The 19,466-nt window shown below is 37.5% G+C and overlaps 1 protein-coding gene across 2 annotated transcripts; it reads right to left on the minus strand.

Moving 5' to 3' along the window:
- Positions 1–3,374: 3,374 nt before the first annotated feature.
- Positions 3,375–18,339, minus strand: LOC119783813 (chemokine-like receptor 1). Of its 2 annotated transcripts, none has more exons than XM_038285504.1 (2): positions 18,121–18,339; positions 3,375–5,127 (listed from the first exon to the last, which is right to left on the minus strand). In XM_038285504.1, exon 2 carries the CDS (start codon positions 5,107–5,109, stop codon positions 4,030–4,032), a length of 1,080 nt encoding a protein of 359 aa, XP_038141432.1. In that variant the 5' UTR covers positions 5,110–5,127; positions 18,121–18,339; the 3' UTR covers positions 3,375–4,029. The 2 variants fall into 2 exon arrangements, with proteins under 2 accessions (XP_038141432.1, XP_038141431.1); XM_038285503.1 differs by lacking the exon at positions 18,121–18,339 and adding an exon at positions 6,122–6,245.
- Positions 18,340–19,466: the final 1,127 nt, after the last annotated feature.

Consider the following 19,466-nt stretch of genomic DNA (forward strand, 5'->3'; position numbering starts at 1 on the left):
GAGCATTATCACCACCTTGTGGTTCTTCGGCTCTATAGACAAACATATGAGGATACCTGTGATCCATATTTGTAGTTCTGACTTTACAGAATTTTGTCTCTAAGGCCACATAAGGTCTTAAATAGATCTAATATAATAAAAACATTAACAAGTACGTGTGAGTTTAATACAACCACCAACAGTTGGATATAACTGTATTTTTTAATTTAATAAATGTTTTTGCTTTTTAAAAACTAATTATTACCTTGGTAGTCTGTTGTAAAATAGTTTTTAAGTCAGGTTCCTGTTGTAGTTCTGACTTTACAGAATTCTCTAACTAAGCCTACATAAGTTCTTTAACAAATCTTATATACGGAAAAAATAAATATAAAAAATATCAAACAAACCAATTCTGTAAGTGTGAGTTCAACACTACCACTAAAATTTGGATGGGCTGCAGGGGACTAGAAAGACCCCGGAAGGTGAACTGTAGAGCCCCTGGGCATTGGAACACTAAAGGAATGGTTCTGATTGACAACAATCAGACATCTCAGTCTAAAAATGTGTAGTTCCAGCCAATCTTTTAGAAGGATGATGGATAGGGATCTCTTTAGATTTTGTTCTGAAATATTGCTGCCTTGTAAGTTAAAGGAAGTCTTACCTGGAAATAACCATGCATTCTAAATCAAAAAAGTTGAAAAAATAAAAATAAAAATAAAAAAATAAAAACATGACCTGGATGACAGAATCTTTACCAGGACATGCATATTGAATAAAGTTAGCAGAGTGCATTTAAACATTACCAAAACTATCCAGGTGCAGGTGGATAGGGAGTCTGATGAGGCTGCTGTCCCAGTGACCTGACCCTGGATAAGAGGAGGACGCCAGTGCGTTTGGGATAAGCATATTGAGTCAGAACATGTATAACAAACAAAAAAATACGACAAACCAAACCTCACCCAGAATGATAAAACTAGGCAACTTAATTGCCAAATCCATTTATAAAAAATAAAAAAAAGAACACACACATTACACACACACACACACATAGTGTGTGTTTGTGTTCCTCTGTGCATACATACATATATATTTTTTACATGTATATTTTTTCAAGTTATCAGATGCATTTACCATAAAAATGTCATTGATTCATGTATATTACATGTGCATAATCTGAAAGGGTCACCAGTCCATCACAGGGCAACACAGAAACAAACAGTACAAACACAATCACACCTAAGGAGAGTTTAGAGAAACCAATTGACTCAACAGTCCTGTTTTTGGACTGTGGGCGGAAACCGGAGTACCTGGAGAGAACCCACGCATGCTCAGGAACCCGGAACCTTCTTGCTGCAAGGCAGCAGTGCTACCAAGTGTGCCACTTAGCAGCCATGCACTCTACGCAATAGTTTGATACTGAGATACATGTTTCAAAGCATACTTCAACAAACATTTCACAAAGTTCTGCTTTCACTTTAATAAGCATAACTTTTCCTTCCTTCCTTCCTTCCTTCCTTCCTTCCTTCCTTCCTTCCTTCCTTCCTTCCTTCCTTCCTTCCTTCCTTCCTTCCTTCCTTCCTTCCTTCCTTCCTTCCTTCCTTCCTTCCTTCCTTCCTTCTCTGCATATACTACGCATATACTGATATGTGATAACTTATCTAACAGGTTTTATTGTTCCGTAAAACAATAAACCTTTATTGGTAGACTTTGCAGGACAATGTATTTAGTATATCTGAATGCATGTCAGAGCTAAAGAAATCTGAGGTGACCTATCTATGCACTTTGCGAGTACATGCACAATAGCTCGGACATAAAAGTAAGGGTTAGGATACATATATGACATTGTTTGTACATGTTTCACAACTTGTCTTTTGTATTACACAAGTGAAGGGGAGAAATGGGATTTTGAAACAGATATCTGTTTGTAGAAAAGCGTTTGGCAAGCAATGTTTTATTTCCTTTTACTTTGGGTTATACAGCATTTTGTATTTCTCTATTCTGTACAATATATAAAAATATCACTGCAATATTCTTCAGCAACTGTTTTTGGCATTACCCAACTCATGTTGGTGTGGTTTGGTAACAGCAGTGTACTGAGTCTCAAACACTGTACAAAATTCCTCTAAAATATAATGAGAGACTATCAGCATTTAACAAAATACAATTAAAGTGATGTCGAAAACTGAAACACAATGAATAAACAAATAAAACCATGGCAGTGATACAGGTACAGGCAACATTAAAAGGCATGTTAACTGAAAATGGCATAATGCAGCTGCTTACGTCAAACTTACAGAAAGGAGCAAAAAGTGTTGCTTAATCCATTTAGTCATTCCTGGAATAGTAATTTGCACACATCACATCGATCAGTTTTGATTATCACAGCCAAACGTAAAATCAGGAAACAGGGATTTGCAAAGTGATTTTCTAAGTACTTTGGTTCAGGAGTTTACTCTTAAATACCTCATTTGTTTTTTCATTGGTGCATCCATAGCTACTCCGTAAAACTATTACACAATGACAGAAACAACAATATTACAGTGTAATTTACCACAAGAAAACAGACTGAAAATACAGGAATTGAAAAACAACAAATGTGTAAATGTACAACTAATATCTATCTATCTATCTATCTATCTATCTATCTATCTATCTATCTATCTATCTATCTATCTATCTATCTATCTATCTATCTATCTATCTATCTATCTATCTATCTATCTATCTATCTATCTATCTATCTATCTATCTATCTATCTATCTATCTATCTATCTATCTATCTATCTATCTATCTATCCATCTAATCTATAATATAATATATATAATATAATATATATAATATAATATATATAATATAATATATATAATATAATATATTTTCCAAATCAATTAATCCGTTGAATATTTTTATAATTTTCGGAAATTAAAACAGGTCAACTTTTCCTCTTGAGGAGTTCTGGATGGAAATAATTTATATATATACACACACACACACACACACACACACACACACACATATATATATATATATATATATATATATATATATATATATATATATATATATATATATATATATATATATATATATATATGTGTATATATACATGTATATATATATATATATATATATATATATATATATATATATATATATATATATATATATATATATATATATATATATATATATATATATATATGTATATATACATATTCTTTTACATTCTTGTTTTAGAGTCTCAAGTTAACAATTAATTGATTACTAAATTAGTTGATGGATATTTCTATAATCGATTAATCACAATTAATACGATTGTTTTAGCCCTAATATATATATTTTTTTTAATATATTATATATATAAAATATATATAATATATATATATATATATATATCCTCTGTTGTGTTCAACAAATCTGAAAACATCATGCAAAGCATAAAATAATCCCTACTTTTTCTTTTCCTTTCCTCTAGACCAGTGGTCCCCAACCACCGGGCCGCGGACCGGTACCGGTCCGTGAGTCATTTGGTACTGGGCTGCACAGAAATAAAAAAATATATATAATTTATCGACGATGAGAGTCTGAGTGATGTTTTATTTAGAAAAATATAAAAAATTGGGGTATTCTCTCCCAATTACATCAGTTGGTGCATCTGTGCCTCTTGACACAGGTTAATTCAGATCAAGACTTATCCTATATATAACCCTAACACACATCCTATTTCCTGCGGTTAGAGCGACCAAAACAAAGCTACGGAGCAGACTGGACATCAGGACCACACTTCGTGTCATTGTATCCGGTTACGCCTAGATGGGACCGGCTTGTTTTGGAGAAACAAGCTCAGGGCTCCCACTAATTCAGCATAATGGTCAGTTTTATTTTCATGCTGTTCTTATTTGATTTTATGCCAGTCGGATCATTTTATTTGATCATATTTACCCCCCACACTTTAAAGGCCGGTCTGTGAAAATATTGTCTGACATATAACTGGTCCGTGGCTCAAAAAAGGGTGGGGAACACTGCTCTAGACAATTCCGTACTGCTTCTACACAGCACTGCTGTGGTTGGACCTCTTGCTTTCACTGGAAGTGACAGACTTTGTATAAGTGTTGGTTTCGTCTTCCTGGAATACAGTCTCAAACACCTTCAGGATGGATGTGCAGACTTTATCCCTAAAGTCGTGGCCAATAAATACGTACAAAAATGGGTTCAGGCAGCTGTTAAGAAAGGCCAGGCTCGTGGTGATTGGGATTCCGATGGCGATGACATGCTTCAATGTTTCGCTTTTGTAGCTTGGATCAAATTTCTTCAACTCAATTATACTCATGATGTGAAAGGGAGCCCAGCACAGGAAAAATGTGATGATGATGGTGGCAATTAATTTAAAAGGGCGGCTTGATCGTTTGGCAAGTACAGGGTTTCTCCTGAGGCGGTGGATTATGATGCTGTAACAGGAAACAATTACACCAAAAGGGACGGGGAAGCCCATGAGAAATCGGGTGATGGTCATATTTCGATGGCGAAAAAGGGCTAACTGTACCACAGATGGAATAGTGTAATTTTTAGAGAGCGCATAATTATTGTAACAGACGCTGTTGTTATTGAAGACTTCAGTGTCTCTAAAGACAAAAGCCGGGAGGCTGAGGCATAAAGCCAATGCCCAAACACACAGACTCACATAGGAGGCCTTCCTCACCGTCCGATGGACCTGAGCCCAGATGGGCCACACTACAGACACAAACCTGTCCACACTGATCACCACAAGGGTGTAGACGCTGGCGTACAAGTTCAGGAAGTTCACTGTGCTGTTCAGCTTGCACATGAACCTCCCAAAAATCCAGTTGAAATGTAAAGCCTGGTATGTGATGCCCAGCGGTAGGAAGGCTGTGAAGAGGAAGTCAGCCACGGCCAGGTTAAGAAACCAAACAGTGTTAACAGTTCTCTTCATCCCGAAGCCCGTCACCCAGATAACCATTCCATTCCCCAGCACGCCCAGGACACAGGCCACACCATAAACACAAAGAGACATGATGTGTAGAGAATATCTCAGATTTGCATAGTAGTTTGAGGAGGAGACGGGTTTTACAGTGGAGTTAATGTGATGGAATGACGAGTTTGTCTCCATGGCTGTCTTTCTTTATACCTGCAGGACAACAGGAGGACACAGTGAACACCAACATTTGCAAGGAGGATTAACTACACCTGAAAATTGTGAAAACTTCACTGTTTAATATGCATCATCTTAACAATAGAAGCTGGGGTGAAATAATATGTAAAATGAGCTTTCTGGCTTGGTTTCCAAAATCTGGGTTTGAGAAACCTCTGACCTGCCTTTGATGATATGGATTACCCTTTAAAACCATAGCAGAAAAGCATGCAAATAATTATTTCACTCATTTAAAAGAAAGTCACAATTAATCAATTTAAATTGTAAACTGGCTTTAGTTTTTCCATTTAATTAATGTTGTTAACATTGCTAAATGCAAACAACAGTCAAAGCGTGTATTCCCAAAAGATGGTAGAACCAGATCAACAAAAGCTATATTAACTGAAATGTTATTTGATTACATTTGTTTGTAAAGACTGCAAGCATCGATATTCGGGAAAAAAGTCACAAAAGGAAAAAAGGAAACCCACTGAGATACCGGAAGTAAACCTGGTATCTGGATGGTAAATTTGTGTTTTTCAGTGTTTTTCAGAGCTTATTTTCATATTTTATCATTCATAATTTTCATAATTTATAGCTGTGTAGATGATGGAATTGGGCCAGTTTAGATATTAAGAGAAAATAAGGAAAAATCTATCTTGATTTGGATTAAACAGTTTTTGTTCCGTCAAGTTCTTCTAGCTGAGATGAAAATTTTAAGATCAGATCATTAATGATTGCTGTAAAATTCAACTCAGAACCCTACATTGCATACAGTGAAACAGAAGCAAGAGCAAACTTAACATTTTCCCTAAAAAAAGCAAGCAAACAAAAAAAAAACACATTAAAAAACATAGTCTAACTTTGTATGAATAGTGTTAGTAACATATCTTCATATCAATCAGAGTATTTGTCATGAATATATGGGTAAATTAATAGTACTTATAAAGGAAACTATTTAAGTTTGAGATTCAATAACTGGGCAACATACCTTTGCTGTAAACCTTTGTAGTCTGATATGCGTAAATAAGTGGCTAAGTTATAATAGTAACAGACATAACGGTCAATAATATTTTATCTGGGGTTGAAAATGCCAACACCCACACTAAGGCACCAACACAGTTAGGCACACCCAAAAGCCATGCACGATATCCTGTTGCACACTTAACCTTGTCATCAGTTAAAACGTTGTAGCATTGAATATTTTAGTTTTTAAAAGTTTAAGTGGGTTATCTGGGGGAAACAAAATATATCAAAGCTTATTAAACATCTGAACCTTAATATGACTTGCAATTAAGGAAAAAGGTTTGAGGAATCGGTGAATATGTCTTAACAGCATAACGTTTCAGATTAGAGGACACAGAAAGAGAGACAAGGTTGACACCTTTGTTCCATATTCATGTGCAACGTAACTGCTCACAAAAAAGCAATGGGACAGAAGGTTAAAATAAATGTTCTTAAAATATCAGCACCCTAATACACACTTTAGCAAATGCCTTAGTATTCCCCTTGGTATCTGCCTTTGACTTTAAAAAGATTTTTATCATGCATTTCTCTGAAATCAGTGGTAGATTTTAGCCTTTCCTCTCCCTCTTGCTCTACAATTGGACAGATGATAAGGTTTTGCAACAGGAACCAGATATTACTCAACATGCTGATGAAGGTTCTCAGTCATCCAGGTCATAGTCATTCCGTAAAAATTCAAAAAATATCCACTGGACTTGGTTTTCAAGATTTGAAGACGTTTCGCCACCTCTCCAGGAAGCTTTCTCAATTCAATTGAATTGAGAAAGCTTCCTGGAGAGGTGGCGAAACGTTGACCTATTTGATTTAATGTTTTATCCTCCCTTTTCCTTGAATGTTGTTTTTCTAGGTTTCTTAAAGTTTCGACTAATTTGTCATATTCAGCCCTCTTTTTTTTTCTTTAAGTAAGCTGTTCTTGAAATTAATTTCCCTCTCATTATTGCTTTTACAGTGTCCCACAGTATGGTGGGGTCTACTTGGCTGTTTTGGTTATCCGTTATGGAATCTTTTATTTCTTTTTTTTATCTCTTTTACGACAGTTTTGTTGTTTAAGATGCCAATGTTTAGTCTCCATAAAGTATTTTTTGGTGTGTTGTCTAGATTAATGGATAGATAGATTATGTTGTGGTCTGATAGGTCTGCTGCTCCTATGGAGCATTCCTTCACCTTGTGTCTGTCTGCTTTATTCATTAGGAAGAAGTCTATTCAAGAGTGGACTTGGTGTGTAGCTGAATAATGTGTGTAGTCCTTCTCTGATCTATGTAGGTCTCTCCAAACATCATAGGTTCCGGTCTCTTTCATTAAAATATTTAAATCTTTTGATTTAGTGGATTGACGTCTGGTGCTTGTAGTATCTAGAGAGTTATTTAATACTGTATTCCAGTCCCCTGCACAGATTAACATTCCTTCACTTTCTGAGGCTATTTTATTGAATATATTTTGGAAAAATCCTCTTTCACTTTCTGGTGGCACATATATGTTTATCATGGTAATCAATTTATTTTCTAATTGGCCTTTAACTAGGATGTATCTACCGGTACCTTCTTTGTCTCTTTCTTCATGTGTCAATTGAAAGTCAACTGAGTTTGAGATCAATATAGCCACTCCCCTTTTACGGCTGTTTTTACATGAGCTAAAGAATGCATTCAAAAAACCGAACTTTTTTAATTTGTTATGTTCTTGTTGCGTCATGTGTGTCTCCTGTAAGAATATCACCTGTGTTTTATCTTTTTTTATTTTGGTCATTACCCTGCTCCTCTTTACTGGATTGCGCATGCCATTTACATTTAAGGAAGAAAATCTCAAACTATGTGACCCCATGGCTCCTGAACTGAGTTATATAGGCGATGTGGGCCCCATTCAAACCCTTCAAAAGTGAACTTAAGAACAATACAAACAAAAATATGAACAATAATGGAACTAACCTCCAAGAAATGAGGGGGTTCTTATACCTCCTCACTAATGACCCCCCTGGTAAGTCGGGGGGGGGGAAATCTCAGAACTAGAGAGGGTCCACCCCTAAGAGTGGCTACGTTGTTAAAAATAAACAACTCTGCCATCTTTTATAGTCCAGCGGTAAATATTCAATAGCTAAAACCAATTCTCCCAAACAGTTTTACTGAATTACACCAAGGCCTTCTTTAAAGAGCCATTTGAACTAACCAGAAAATCCGGACACCCCACATTAGATGTTCTTGCTGTACCCCCTGTGGTACTCTTGTAATTTTTCCTTTTGCTGTCAGTGCGGTGGATGTCGCCGATCCCCGGCTGCCAACTTGCTGCCATCCCTGCAGTTCCCGAAGGCGTGATCCCAGGTCTCCGTCCTCCGCTGCGGGCTCCGGTTCCTGCACGTCAAATCCTCGAGTTCTCATATCCCGCAGCACCTCCTGTGCGCTGTCGTAGGTCCGTGCTCCGTTGCTCCAATGAACTCTCATCTTAGTGAGGGGTGTCTGAAAGCGGATATTTTTTTTCTTTCAGTGCTTTCTTTATCCCAGCGTACACTTTTCTCTTTTTTACTATCTCTGCCGGGTAGTCGTGATCAAAGTAGAGGGACCTGTTACTCATCTCAATCTTTCCTTTTTTCCATGCTTCCCTAAGCACCGTCTCTTTGGTGGTGAATTCTTGAAAGTTTACTATGATGGCTCTTGGCGGTGCGTCAGGTCGGGGTTTGGGAGCCAGCGATCTATGGGTTCGCTGTATTTTCAGGTCCAGGTCCGGGGGTAAAGGCAGCTCTCTCTGGAGGAGTTTTTCAATGAATTGAGGAATTGAGTTTCCTTCTTCCCCCTCCGTTAAACCAAAAATGTGCATATTATTTCTTCTGGCTCTGTCTTCTAGGTCCATAACTTTGCGCTGTAGCTCTGTTTGTTGGTCTAAGCTGTTACAGAGCGTCTCAGTCACCTCCACAGACCACCGCTTTACCTTCTCCACTCGATTCTCCATCTCGCTCGTTCGTTCAGTCAAGTTCTGTACCTCCGTTTTCAGGTTGTCGAGTTTGCCTTTTATTTCTTCTCCGAGTTGTGCAATTTCATTCCTGAGATTCCCGTTGTCCCCCTTTAAGTCTTCTTTTAATTCTTTTATTGCTTCTAGTATGCCGGCAGGTTCCATGCTAGCGCTGTTGCTAGCTTGTGCAGCTTCGGCTTTAGCCTTCGTTATAGAAGAGCCTTTACCTTGAGGTTTTGGCATTTTTATCTTGAATTGGCCTCTGGTATGTATCTTTCCGTCCCTGAGCGATTTATATCTGTCTTATGTTACGTTATCACGTTGATTAGAGGGATTTATGGTTTCAGTTTGGAAGAGAAGTTTCTCGTGCGTCTGTCTATTCCATGCGTTAAACCGGAAGTCCTTGTTTGTTGATTTTTAACCATGTAACAAAAGATTATAACTCAGTTCTATGTTTCACCTTGTTAGTTAACTTTACTCCAACTCAGTAGCACCAAGGTAAACAGACTTCACCTACTTAAGACCACATAGATGTGGGCAGGTCCAACTGTTCTAGCTCCATCACAGGCAGGGAGAAATGAAATAAATTGTCCATTATTCAGTGTTAGGAATCAAGTTTTGAATTTTATTTGATATTGTAACAGAGAACAATAAACACCTTTCTTGAGCTGAAAGTGAACAGCAAGACCACAAAATTATAATCACAATGGACTCCAAAGCTTCCAAACACATGATGTCTGCAATCATCGATAGAAATAAATTCCTGGCAGAGTTCTCTCTGTCCAAGCTATTAACTCTTCATGTGTGTGATAAACTGACACGTTGTTAAGACGTTTCTGCTTCATGGAGTTGCAAAGCCAGGTCTTTAACTTCCTCAGTGCACTGAAACTCCTCTCAACTTCAGCAGGAAGAACCAAAGACAGTCTCACAAGGACCTCCACCTGTTCAAAGGCCCAATCCCAAACCAGCCTCTAAACACTCCCACTAAGCACTAACCTACCGTTTGCACATTCCTGCATAGGGTTCGTCATATTAAGGGCTGTCTCAAACCACTTAGTGGGTCAACATATTCTCATAATCAGTTCGTATGAAATCGTACAAAAAGTTATGCACAGTATTTCGTAAGTTTTTGACGTTTTTCCTCGAAAAAACATATCAGTGCGCATGCGCAGCCAGACAGACGAAAAAAGCAGATCCTTGGACGGACGTAAAACTGGGACGGACAGTGAAATAATTACTTCATGATGTCTCTCACTAGGTTGCTTGCTGTTTTGTATCTTAGGGTTAGGGTCAGGGTTAGGGTTAATTGTATGTTAAATTGTATGTTATTGAATGGTGTGTAAAATGCGCATGCGCAAGGATATCTTGTCTCGAGGCAAGACGTAAAAATACGACGAAAAAAACGTCAAAAACGTACGAAATACTGTGCATAACTTTTCGTACGATTTCATACGAACTGATGATGAGAATACACTGAGTGGGTAGGGCGATTTTGTCGCTCAGCCCTTCTGTGCTTGATGAGTAGTTGTTCCTTGACTTGAACATGGCTAGCTGCACATGCAGCATACAGGTGCTGGTCATAAAATTAGAATATCATGAAAAAGTTGATTGATTTCAGTAATTCCATTTAAAAAGTGAAACTTGTATATTATATTCATACATTACATACAAACTCATATATTTCAAATGTTTATTTTGTTTAATTTTGATGATTACAAATGACAACAAATGAAAATCTCAAATTCATCATATCAGAAAATTAGAATATTACTGAAGACCAATAAAAACAAAGGATTTATAGAAATGTTGGCCAACTGAAAAGTATGAACATGAAAAGTATGAGCATGTACAGCACTCAGTATTTAGTTGGGCCTCCTTTGGCCTGTATTACTGCAGCAATGCGGCGTGGCATGGAGTCGATCAGTCTGTGGCACTGCTCAGGTGTTATGATAGCCCAGGTTGCTCTAATAGTGACTTTTAGCTCTTCTGAATTGTTGGGTCTGGTGTATTGCATCTTCTTCTTCACAATACCCCATAGATTTTCTATGGGGTTAAGGTCAGGAGAGTTTGCTGGCCAATTAAGAACAGGGATACCATGGTCCTTCAACCAGGTACTGGTAGCTTTGGCACTGTGTGCAGGTGCCAAGTCCTGTTGGAAAATGAAATCTGCATCTCCAAAAAGTTGGTCAGCTGCAGGAAGCATGAAGTGCTCTAAAACTTCCTGGTATGTGGCTGCGTTGACCCTGGACCTCAGAAAACACAATGGACCAACACCAGCAGATGACATGGCACCCCAAACCATCACTGACTGTGGAAACTTTACACTGGACTTCAAGCAACGTGGATGAAGTGCCTCTCTTCTTTTCCTCCAGACTCTGGGACCTTGATTTCCAAAGGAAATGCAAAATTTACTCTCATCAGAGAACATGACTTTGGACCACTCACCAGCAGTCCAGTCCTGTTTCTCTTTAGCCCAGGCAAGACGCTTCTGACGCTGTCTGTGGTTCAAGAGTGGCTTGACACAAGGAATGCGACAGCAGAAACCCATGTCTTTCATACGTCTGTGTGTGGTGGTTCTTGAAGCACTCACTCCAGCTGCAGTCCACTCTTTGTGAATCTCCCCCACATTTTTGAATGGGTTTTGTTTCACAATCCTCTCCAGGGTGCGGTTATCTCTCTTGCTTGTACACTTTTTTCGACCACATCTTTTCCTTCCCTTCGCCTCTCTATTAATGTGCTTGGACACTGAGCTCTGTGAACAGCCAGCCTCTTTAGCGATGACCTTTTGTGTCTTGCCCTCCTTGTGCAACGTGTCGATGGTCGTCTTTTGGACAACTGTCAAGTCAGCAGTCTTCCCCATGATTGTGTAGCCTATAGAACTAGACTGAAAGACCATTTAAAGGCTTTTGCAGGTGGTTTGAGTTAATTAGCTGATTAGAGTGTGGCACCAGGGGCCATCAATTTTGAACCTTTTCACAATATTCTAATTTTCTGATATGATGAATTTGAGATTTTCATTTGTTGTCATTTGTAATCATCAAAATTAAACAAAATAAACATCTGAAATATATGAGTTTGTATGTAATGTATGAATATAATATACAAGTTTCACTTTTTAAATGGAATTACTGAAATCAATCTACTTTTTCATGATATTCTAATTTTATGACCAGCACCTGTATGTTGCAGCTTCACCTGCTAGGCATTTTGGGCTGATGTTCAATGCAGTGACCAGCTCTGTTGCACTGCTAAAGATCTGTTGAAAGCTTCCGTCTGCTATTTTCTCTTGCAGAGCTATTTTGATGTGATCTACTGTAGTCTGCACACCTGCAACTGTGATGCTTAGCTTCTGTAGCAGTTTGTTGAGGCATTCCCTTTCTTCAAGAAGCTCCAAAGTAAGATGGAGTCACAGCATTGTGTCCCTATTGTGGAATCTGCCAAGGAGTCCATTTGTCTTCATAGAGGTTTCGGATTCACCAGAAGTCATCTCCTCCAAACTGAGCAACACAACCTCATACTGTTTGACAATTGATCTAAGTATATGAGAACTGGCATCCCAAACTTGTAGAACCACTCCTGGATGATTGCTTGGGTAGCCATGGAAGCCCATGGTGCTTGGGTAAGTATTTACAATGTATAGCCATTATGTACGTTGTAAATACATCTGTCATGACTAAGACCAGTACTTGGGTTGAGTGCCCAGAGGGCACATGCAACTTCAGTTTCAACCTCAGTGGCGCAACCAGCGGAGCAGATGACGGTGTTCTGAACAGCATTACGGCCAAGCAGCAAAGACAATGCAATTTGATGGAAGGTAAAAAAAAAAGGAGGGGGAAGAATCTTCCGCAGGTTCCAGGTTCTAAGTTGCCGAGATCTCCCTCCCCTGCTTAGTTTGATTATGCATGTTTCTCCACATAATCATACCTATTCTCTGTGATTGTGGTATGGATTTCATAAGTCTGGGACAATAAATGTGAAAATGAGGAGGGGAGTGAATCTTCGGCAGGTTTTAGGTTCTAAGTTTAACAAATTAAGTGACAGAAATTATCTAGAATGGTGTTGATAGCAAAATGGGGAATTGGCGTCCACTGAGCAGAGAATTTATTCATCGCACACTGACTGTAGCACACCGACTGAAACGTGTCTCCACAAGTAAAATCCTATTAATTCGAATTGATCTGTTCACCAAAACTATAAATTTTATGGCATCCATGCATAGGAAATATGAAAACATTAAGAATATGTTTAAAAACTCCCTTTTCATTCATATTTCAATCTGTTTTCTCATCAATGGGGGGGAGTTTAGTGGCGATGGGTGCTCCCACGAAAGGGGAGGTATTTCTTGGCACAACAGATGGAACCCGGTGGAGGGAATCGAAGGTTTGAAAAATGTTTTTTAATTAAGCAATTCAAGACACGTGTTAAGATTATTATCTTGAAAGAACAGCCAAATCTGATGTTTGTCCATGTTCATAAATTGAATGTTGACATCTCACTGCAATGTCCCTCGTGTGACTTGCAGAACGCCTGTTGTCCGATCAATGGTAAATATAGTTCGACGGACCTGTTAAATAGTTATAACTCATTAATTGCCAGCATGTAGTCTAGCTTACTTTAAATTAGACAAAAGAAGCAATACCAATTTTCTGATAAACAGTCTATTTTATAAAATAAATACTCTAACTGAATATTTGAAAGGTGAGTAAAATTATTAGATTTTATATAGTCTTATTTCATTTTTCAGGCTAATTCTAATGTATTTGAATTTATGAGCAGTTTTTGCAGATTTTTAAAATTATTTGAGCTGTTTCAATTTAATTGATTGAATTTGAATAAAAAAATACTTGACTTGAAAGGATTCAGATATTCATTTGCAATGCTTTGTGAGGTTTAGTTCCAAATCTTAATAGATTCATTGCCAAAAGATTTTCCAAAGTAAAAGAAGTGGCCTACCATAACTATGAAGCTGAAACCAGTGGGAAATTTGTCCCTAACTATATAGGGGCAGTGATAGCCATGCCAGTGAAGGGACTGACTGCAGTTCTACTGTAAGGTGCCTTGGTCAAAGTCAATGACTGGCGTACCTGACATGTAACAATCATACCATGTATATTGCTTTGGGTTAATAGAATATATTAATTAGGCTATGTATACTTCCAAAAAAAAAAAAAAAAAACACATTACGACTTTTCTCCAGAAAGGTAAAATCTATAGCCAAGACCAGGAAGTGAGAGAACTAGCCATATAACTGTGGGGCACTGGTAAAAAGTCCTTTGTGACCTCTCATCTTTCACCTTTCTGCATGTGTTGCTTGATGTCGAATGACCAATTAAATGTTTTTTTCAACACCCTGGTGGTCATGTCCGTGGTAGAGCTGCTGTAGGGTCCCTTCCCTAAGGACTGCCAGTAGGGGCAACAGGAGGCTTTATTCCCCTCTGTCACGCTGGGAAAAAAAGACTGTATACCACTTCTTCCTCTCCAAAAAATTTTTCCATTGTGGAAGAATGGTCAAAGTCCTTAGTCCTTAACCCCACCCTAAGAAAAGGATCTTTCCTCATTGGGGCCAGTCATTGGCCCCCACAAGTACCGATAAATCCCCAAAATGTAGATTGTGCAAATGTCTGCAAGAACGGACTAATGTAAAGTGTAGCTACCTGTTCTTGATGAGCAGATTACTTTTATGAGCAGGATAATGAGCTAAGATATTCTTTCTCATGTGCAAAGAGTAGAGGAAACCGCTGTAACCGCATCTTTTTTTAAATCCAGATTATATGCATTCAAACATTCACACACACACACACACACACGCACACACACACACACACGCACACGCACACGCACACGCACACACACACACACACACACACACACACACACACACACACACACACACACACACACACACAGGGATGCCTTTGTTCAAATTTGTGCATGTTTTGTCTTTACTATTTTACATCAACAGTGAATTTCCAATGCAGATAATACCATTTTGAAAACCTTATGCCTTAGATCAAGTTGGTTCTATCTTGTACAAGATAAAGTTGAAATACTTAAAAAAAAAAAAGATATTTGCTTACAGCGAGGTCCTGGCCCAGAAATAAGCTCTTAGAAAGTGTCACATAAAGCTTAGTTATTAATTTAAGTTCTGTTTATTAAACCTATGAAGCACTATGTGCTGTTCCACAAACATAAGCATGCATTCTAACTGAACAAAAAAAAAAAAAAAAAAAAACAGCAACGGTGTTTTAAACAAGATGACAAATTCTTGTAAGTCATTGGCAAGAGACAAAAATATGAAATAAAAATTAGAACAAGGATTTAACAAAATAAATGATGTCAGCATTTGCTCAATAGATGTAAGGAGTGATAGCAAAATAATCAGAAGTCCTAAAAAGGAAATGAAAGAGAGTCAAGCCCTGGTTGTGAAATGGGGATATTTTTAAAATATCATAAAAAAAGAAATTAAACAAAGAAAAAATCTCTCGCTTCAGCTAAAACTTTTGCTGATGAAACAGTGTTGCAAAATATAATGCTTCAAACACCAAGGACAAAGTTTGACTGTATTTGTTGTTTGAGCAAATAAACAAAACCAGATTTTATGTATTTACATTATATGATATAGCAATTAAATGTGTTATAATGGAGTTATGGATATCATTTTTGCTGTTTGAGCATACTGGAATAATATAATATGTCAACAGAGAACACCTAAACAACAGCTTGTAACTAAGTCAATCAAACGTCTTTAAAATGTATCTGTCCAGTTACGATGCAGCACTGCAGCAATGCAGAAATGTGGGACAGTTAGCATAAAAACCCTTGTACTTAGTGGTTTTGCATTGCAGGTGGTGACCACTTCTCTGTTCCATTTCTCTGTTCTCATCCTTTATGACTGATCTTTTTCTTTTTATGTCAGCCCTCTCACGCCTAGAGGTAGCATGAGGCGGTGTCAACAACTGAAGGCAGACGTTAGAGCATTGTGCTCTAACCACTAGGCCAAGACTAGGCCACTAGTTCAACACTAGGCCAACTAGGCCGAGTTTGTGCTCTGAGAAGGATGCAAGTACCTGGTTTGATCCCCACAGCCTACATCTTGGGTCTCTGAGCAAGACCCTTAACCCCACACCGCTCATAGGGTGCTGCACAGGGGCAGCCCACTGCTCCCCGAGGGGATGGGTTAAATTGATTATTTAATTTATCCATTGTGAGATCAATAAAGTTCAATTTCTAATTTAATTCTCTTTAGCTGTTTCAAAAAGTGTTTCAAATTAAGCAGAATATGATAGAAATACTTGGCTGCACTTTCCCATGCGCTCCTGTACCTTTTTTCAAAAATAATAAATCAGTGTAAGAAATGCCAAAGGCCCCTTGCCCTTATAATTTCTGTGCCAGAGGGCAACAAACCTTACTGAGCCTAGTTTTGACTGATCCACATTAAAGACTGGCTAAGATTTTGAATTTGATAAATTCCCTAAATTGTACATATTCCAAATTGTTTGTTATAGGGCTCACAAAGCCATATTAATTTTGGTCAGGATTAACAGACATGCTTTTCATTGATGGATTTCTGTGCCTTTGCTTTGTCACACTGATGTTGCACACATGCACAGTGGAGATGATTTTACTTTGAAGAATCAAATGGATATGTACATGGACACCAGTTGGAAAAATAACACCTCTCCCAATGGAAATGAACTTTTTTGTTAGGTTTTTTACAGCATTAGTAGCTCATTTTTTGTTCACTGGTCTGATATGAAAGAGGGTATGAGAGAGTGGCAGAGATATGCGACAAAGGATCACAAGTCGGATTCAAACCTGGGTCAGCCACATCATGGACTAAGGCCTCTACATGGGTCATGCGCACTAACCACCACATTTCATTCTGATGGACTGAATCGGATTGGAATCTTCTGTGTCACATTTTTATATGAAACATTTTTGGTTTGATAAGGCCTTCAATCCAATTATTTGTGTTCATGTTAGCATAGCTATTGATCTACATGAAAACCCCACCATTGCAGGTGGTATGGTTTGTATCCATCTAGCCTCCTGTGGCCTATCAGTTAATCAAATGACCAGTAAGAAGCCATTAAGAGTTCGTATCATAATACTGGGAAAGCAAACAGCCAAGTAAAAGCATGAAATATCTTAAAATCACTTCCTGTAGATGAGACAATTTCTCAACCCCACATCTGTACTGCTATTACTTCACTATGTTTTAACAATACTGTGCTCTAACAATAAATACTATCATGAATTTGTGCAAGCTTAACTGCTCAAATATACAATATATTGTTTATATAGTAAAATTTCAATATTTCTGCTGTATACTTGAGAAAAAATTCCAATAACAAAAAAATGTTTAAAAAAATTGTTCGGGAAATAACATTTTAGCAAAATAATGTGATATAGCTATTTATATTTTGGCTATATTTTGTGCGTCAACTGTAGAATTTTTAATTGTTTTATGAAAGCCATCTTTAAAATGGCATTTCCTTGTTGCTCAATAGCCACATTTTTTCTTTAAAGGAGATTAGCTGACTGATCTCTGACTGACACATATAGCTCATTGCTTAATCGGTTGATTTTTTTTCTGGTGCCAGTTATATCATAAAAAAAAAACAGTCAAATAGTTCTTAAGCCCATGATTTACACAGAAATTTCAACTACATATGTACATTGTTATATTTTCTTATCTGATAATTAATAGCCCTTAATTACTTAACTTTAACTCATATTTGAATTTTAGTAATGATTTAACAACTACTGAGCACACAGAGGGGATAGATCAGTCATACCAAAATTAGAAGTCTGATTGTAAAAAAAAAACATCATACATTTTTGCTGATTTAGGAAAAATGGCCCCAGAACATGAAGGCCTACAGTATCCTAAGGCAGAAAAGGTATCCGCAGCACTACTATCAGTAGCAAAAAAAAGCCCAGCAAAACTTCTTTTCCTTGTATAATTTGAGAATTTGCTTTTTATTTGGAGGGGTATATTAGTTTTCTTAAGAAATGCATACTTACAATAAGCTTGGTAATGAGGTCTGAATTTCCCCAGCAGGATTTTACCAATACCGTGTGTCTGAACATATATTAACCAATCCTTCCTTGCTTACACATATCTGGTGCAAATTACATCACGAGAGGTACGGAAGTCAGCAACAGCAATAAACACCGTATCAACAAAGATTGTAAAGAATTCCAGTGGCACTGAAAGAGATAAGATAATTTAAATCAGTTTTTTTTTTATTAAGCAAAACCAGTTTAAAAGAAACAAATTACAAAAATAAAAACAGATAAAAAAATATTGTGTCTTTTTTTTTATATATATATATAAGTGTAAAATTTGTCTCCCCTATGTAATTTAGAGCACTCGCAGATAAGAATACAATTTTTTGTAATGTAGCTGTTAATAAATCCCCATAACATCTGTTAGGGAACAACTTCATAGAAATTGTAGGTAATGCAAAACAGCAGAGTCAAAAAAATTTATACCAAAATGACCCCACAACAGCAACATTTTCTGACTATGCTCATTGTAATTTTTCATTTATGCTATACTGTTACATCTTTTATGGACATATAAAAAAATAGCAATACTCTTTTTAGGTAGAAAAAAACAAAATCAAAACATAGACGATCATGTAATAGAGTTATATTGAACTCTTAGCCTCACAAAAAATATCTTCTGTTTTTCCTTAGCCAGTATTTTTATTTATTTATTTATGATTAGACACATCAGACTCGACATGCAGCTGATTATTAAATGACAAAAATTTTCTTCATAGTGAATGCACCATGTGGATGGCATAGGTAATGGTGAACCAACGGGACATTGTGGTAGTGGACAAAGAGTGGAAAAAAGCCGGTGTGGTTGACACAGTAATACCAAGCGATTAAAACATCAGATTAAAGAATATCTCACTATCTCTCTCTCTATATATATATTATATATATATAGAGAGAGAGAGAGTGAGCACAAGTCACCCGACTTGCATGCAGAAGGTTGTGGTTGAAATAATCTGCCAGTGTGGGTCCTTGGGAGAGACTAAATGCTAACCTCATACAATGATGAGAGACAACTAAGTTAAAGACATGCCAGCTCAGACATTGCCAGGCCAAACAAGGTCTGTGTCAGGTGCTGGGGAACTAGAGCACCAAGATAAAAATTGGGCTACTGGAACAAGACGGAAATGGTCGAGATGCAACAACAAAGGCATCAGTGGTGCCTGTGGTCATTGGGGCAGTGACCCCCACACTTGAGTTTTGGTTACAGCAGATCCCTGGAAATACATCAGACATCTCTTGCAAAAAAGGCCAGTTCTAGGAACTGCAGAGATACTACGCAGAACCTTCAAGCTCACAGGCCT

Source organism: Cyprinodon tularosa, unplaced genomic scaffold (assembly GCF_016077235.1).
Source record: "Cyprinodon tularosa strain WSP-4 unplaced genomic scaffold, ASM1607723v1 ctg210, whole genome shotgun sequence".
Classification (NCBI taxonomy): Eukaryota; Metazoa; Chordata; class Actinopteri; order Cyprinodontiformes; family Cyprinodontidae; genus Cyprinodon; species Cyprinodon tularosa.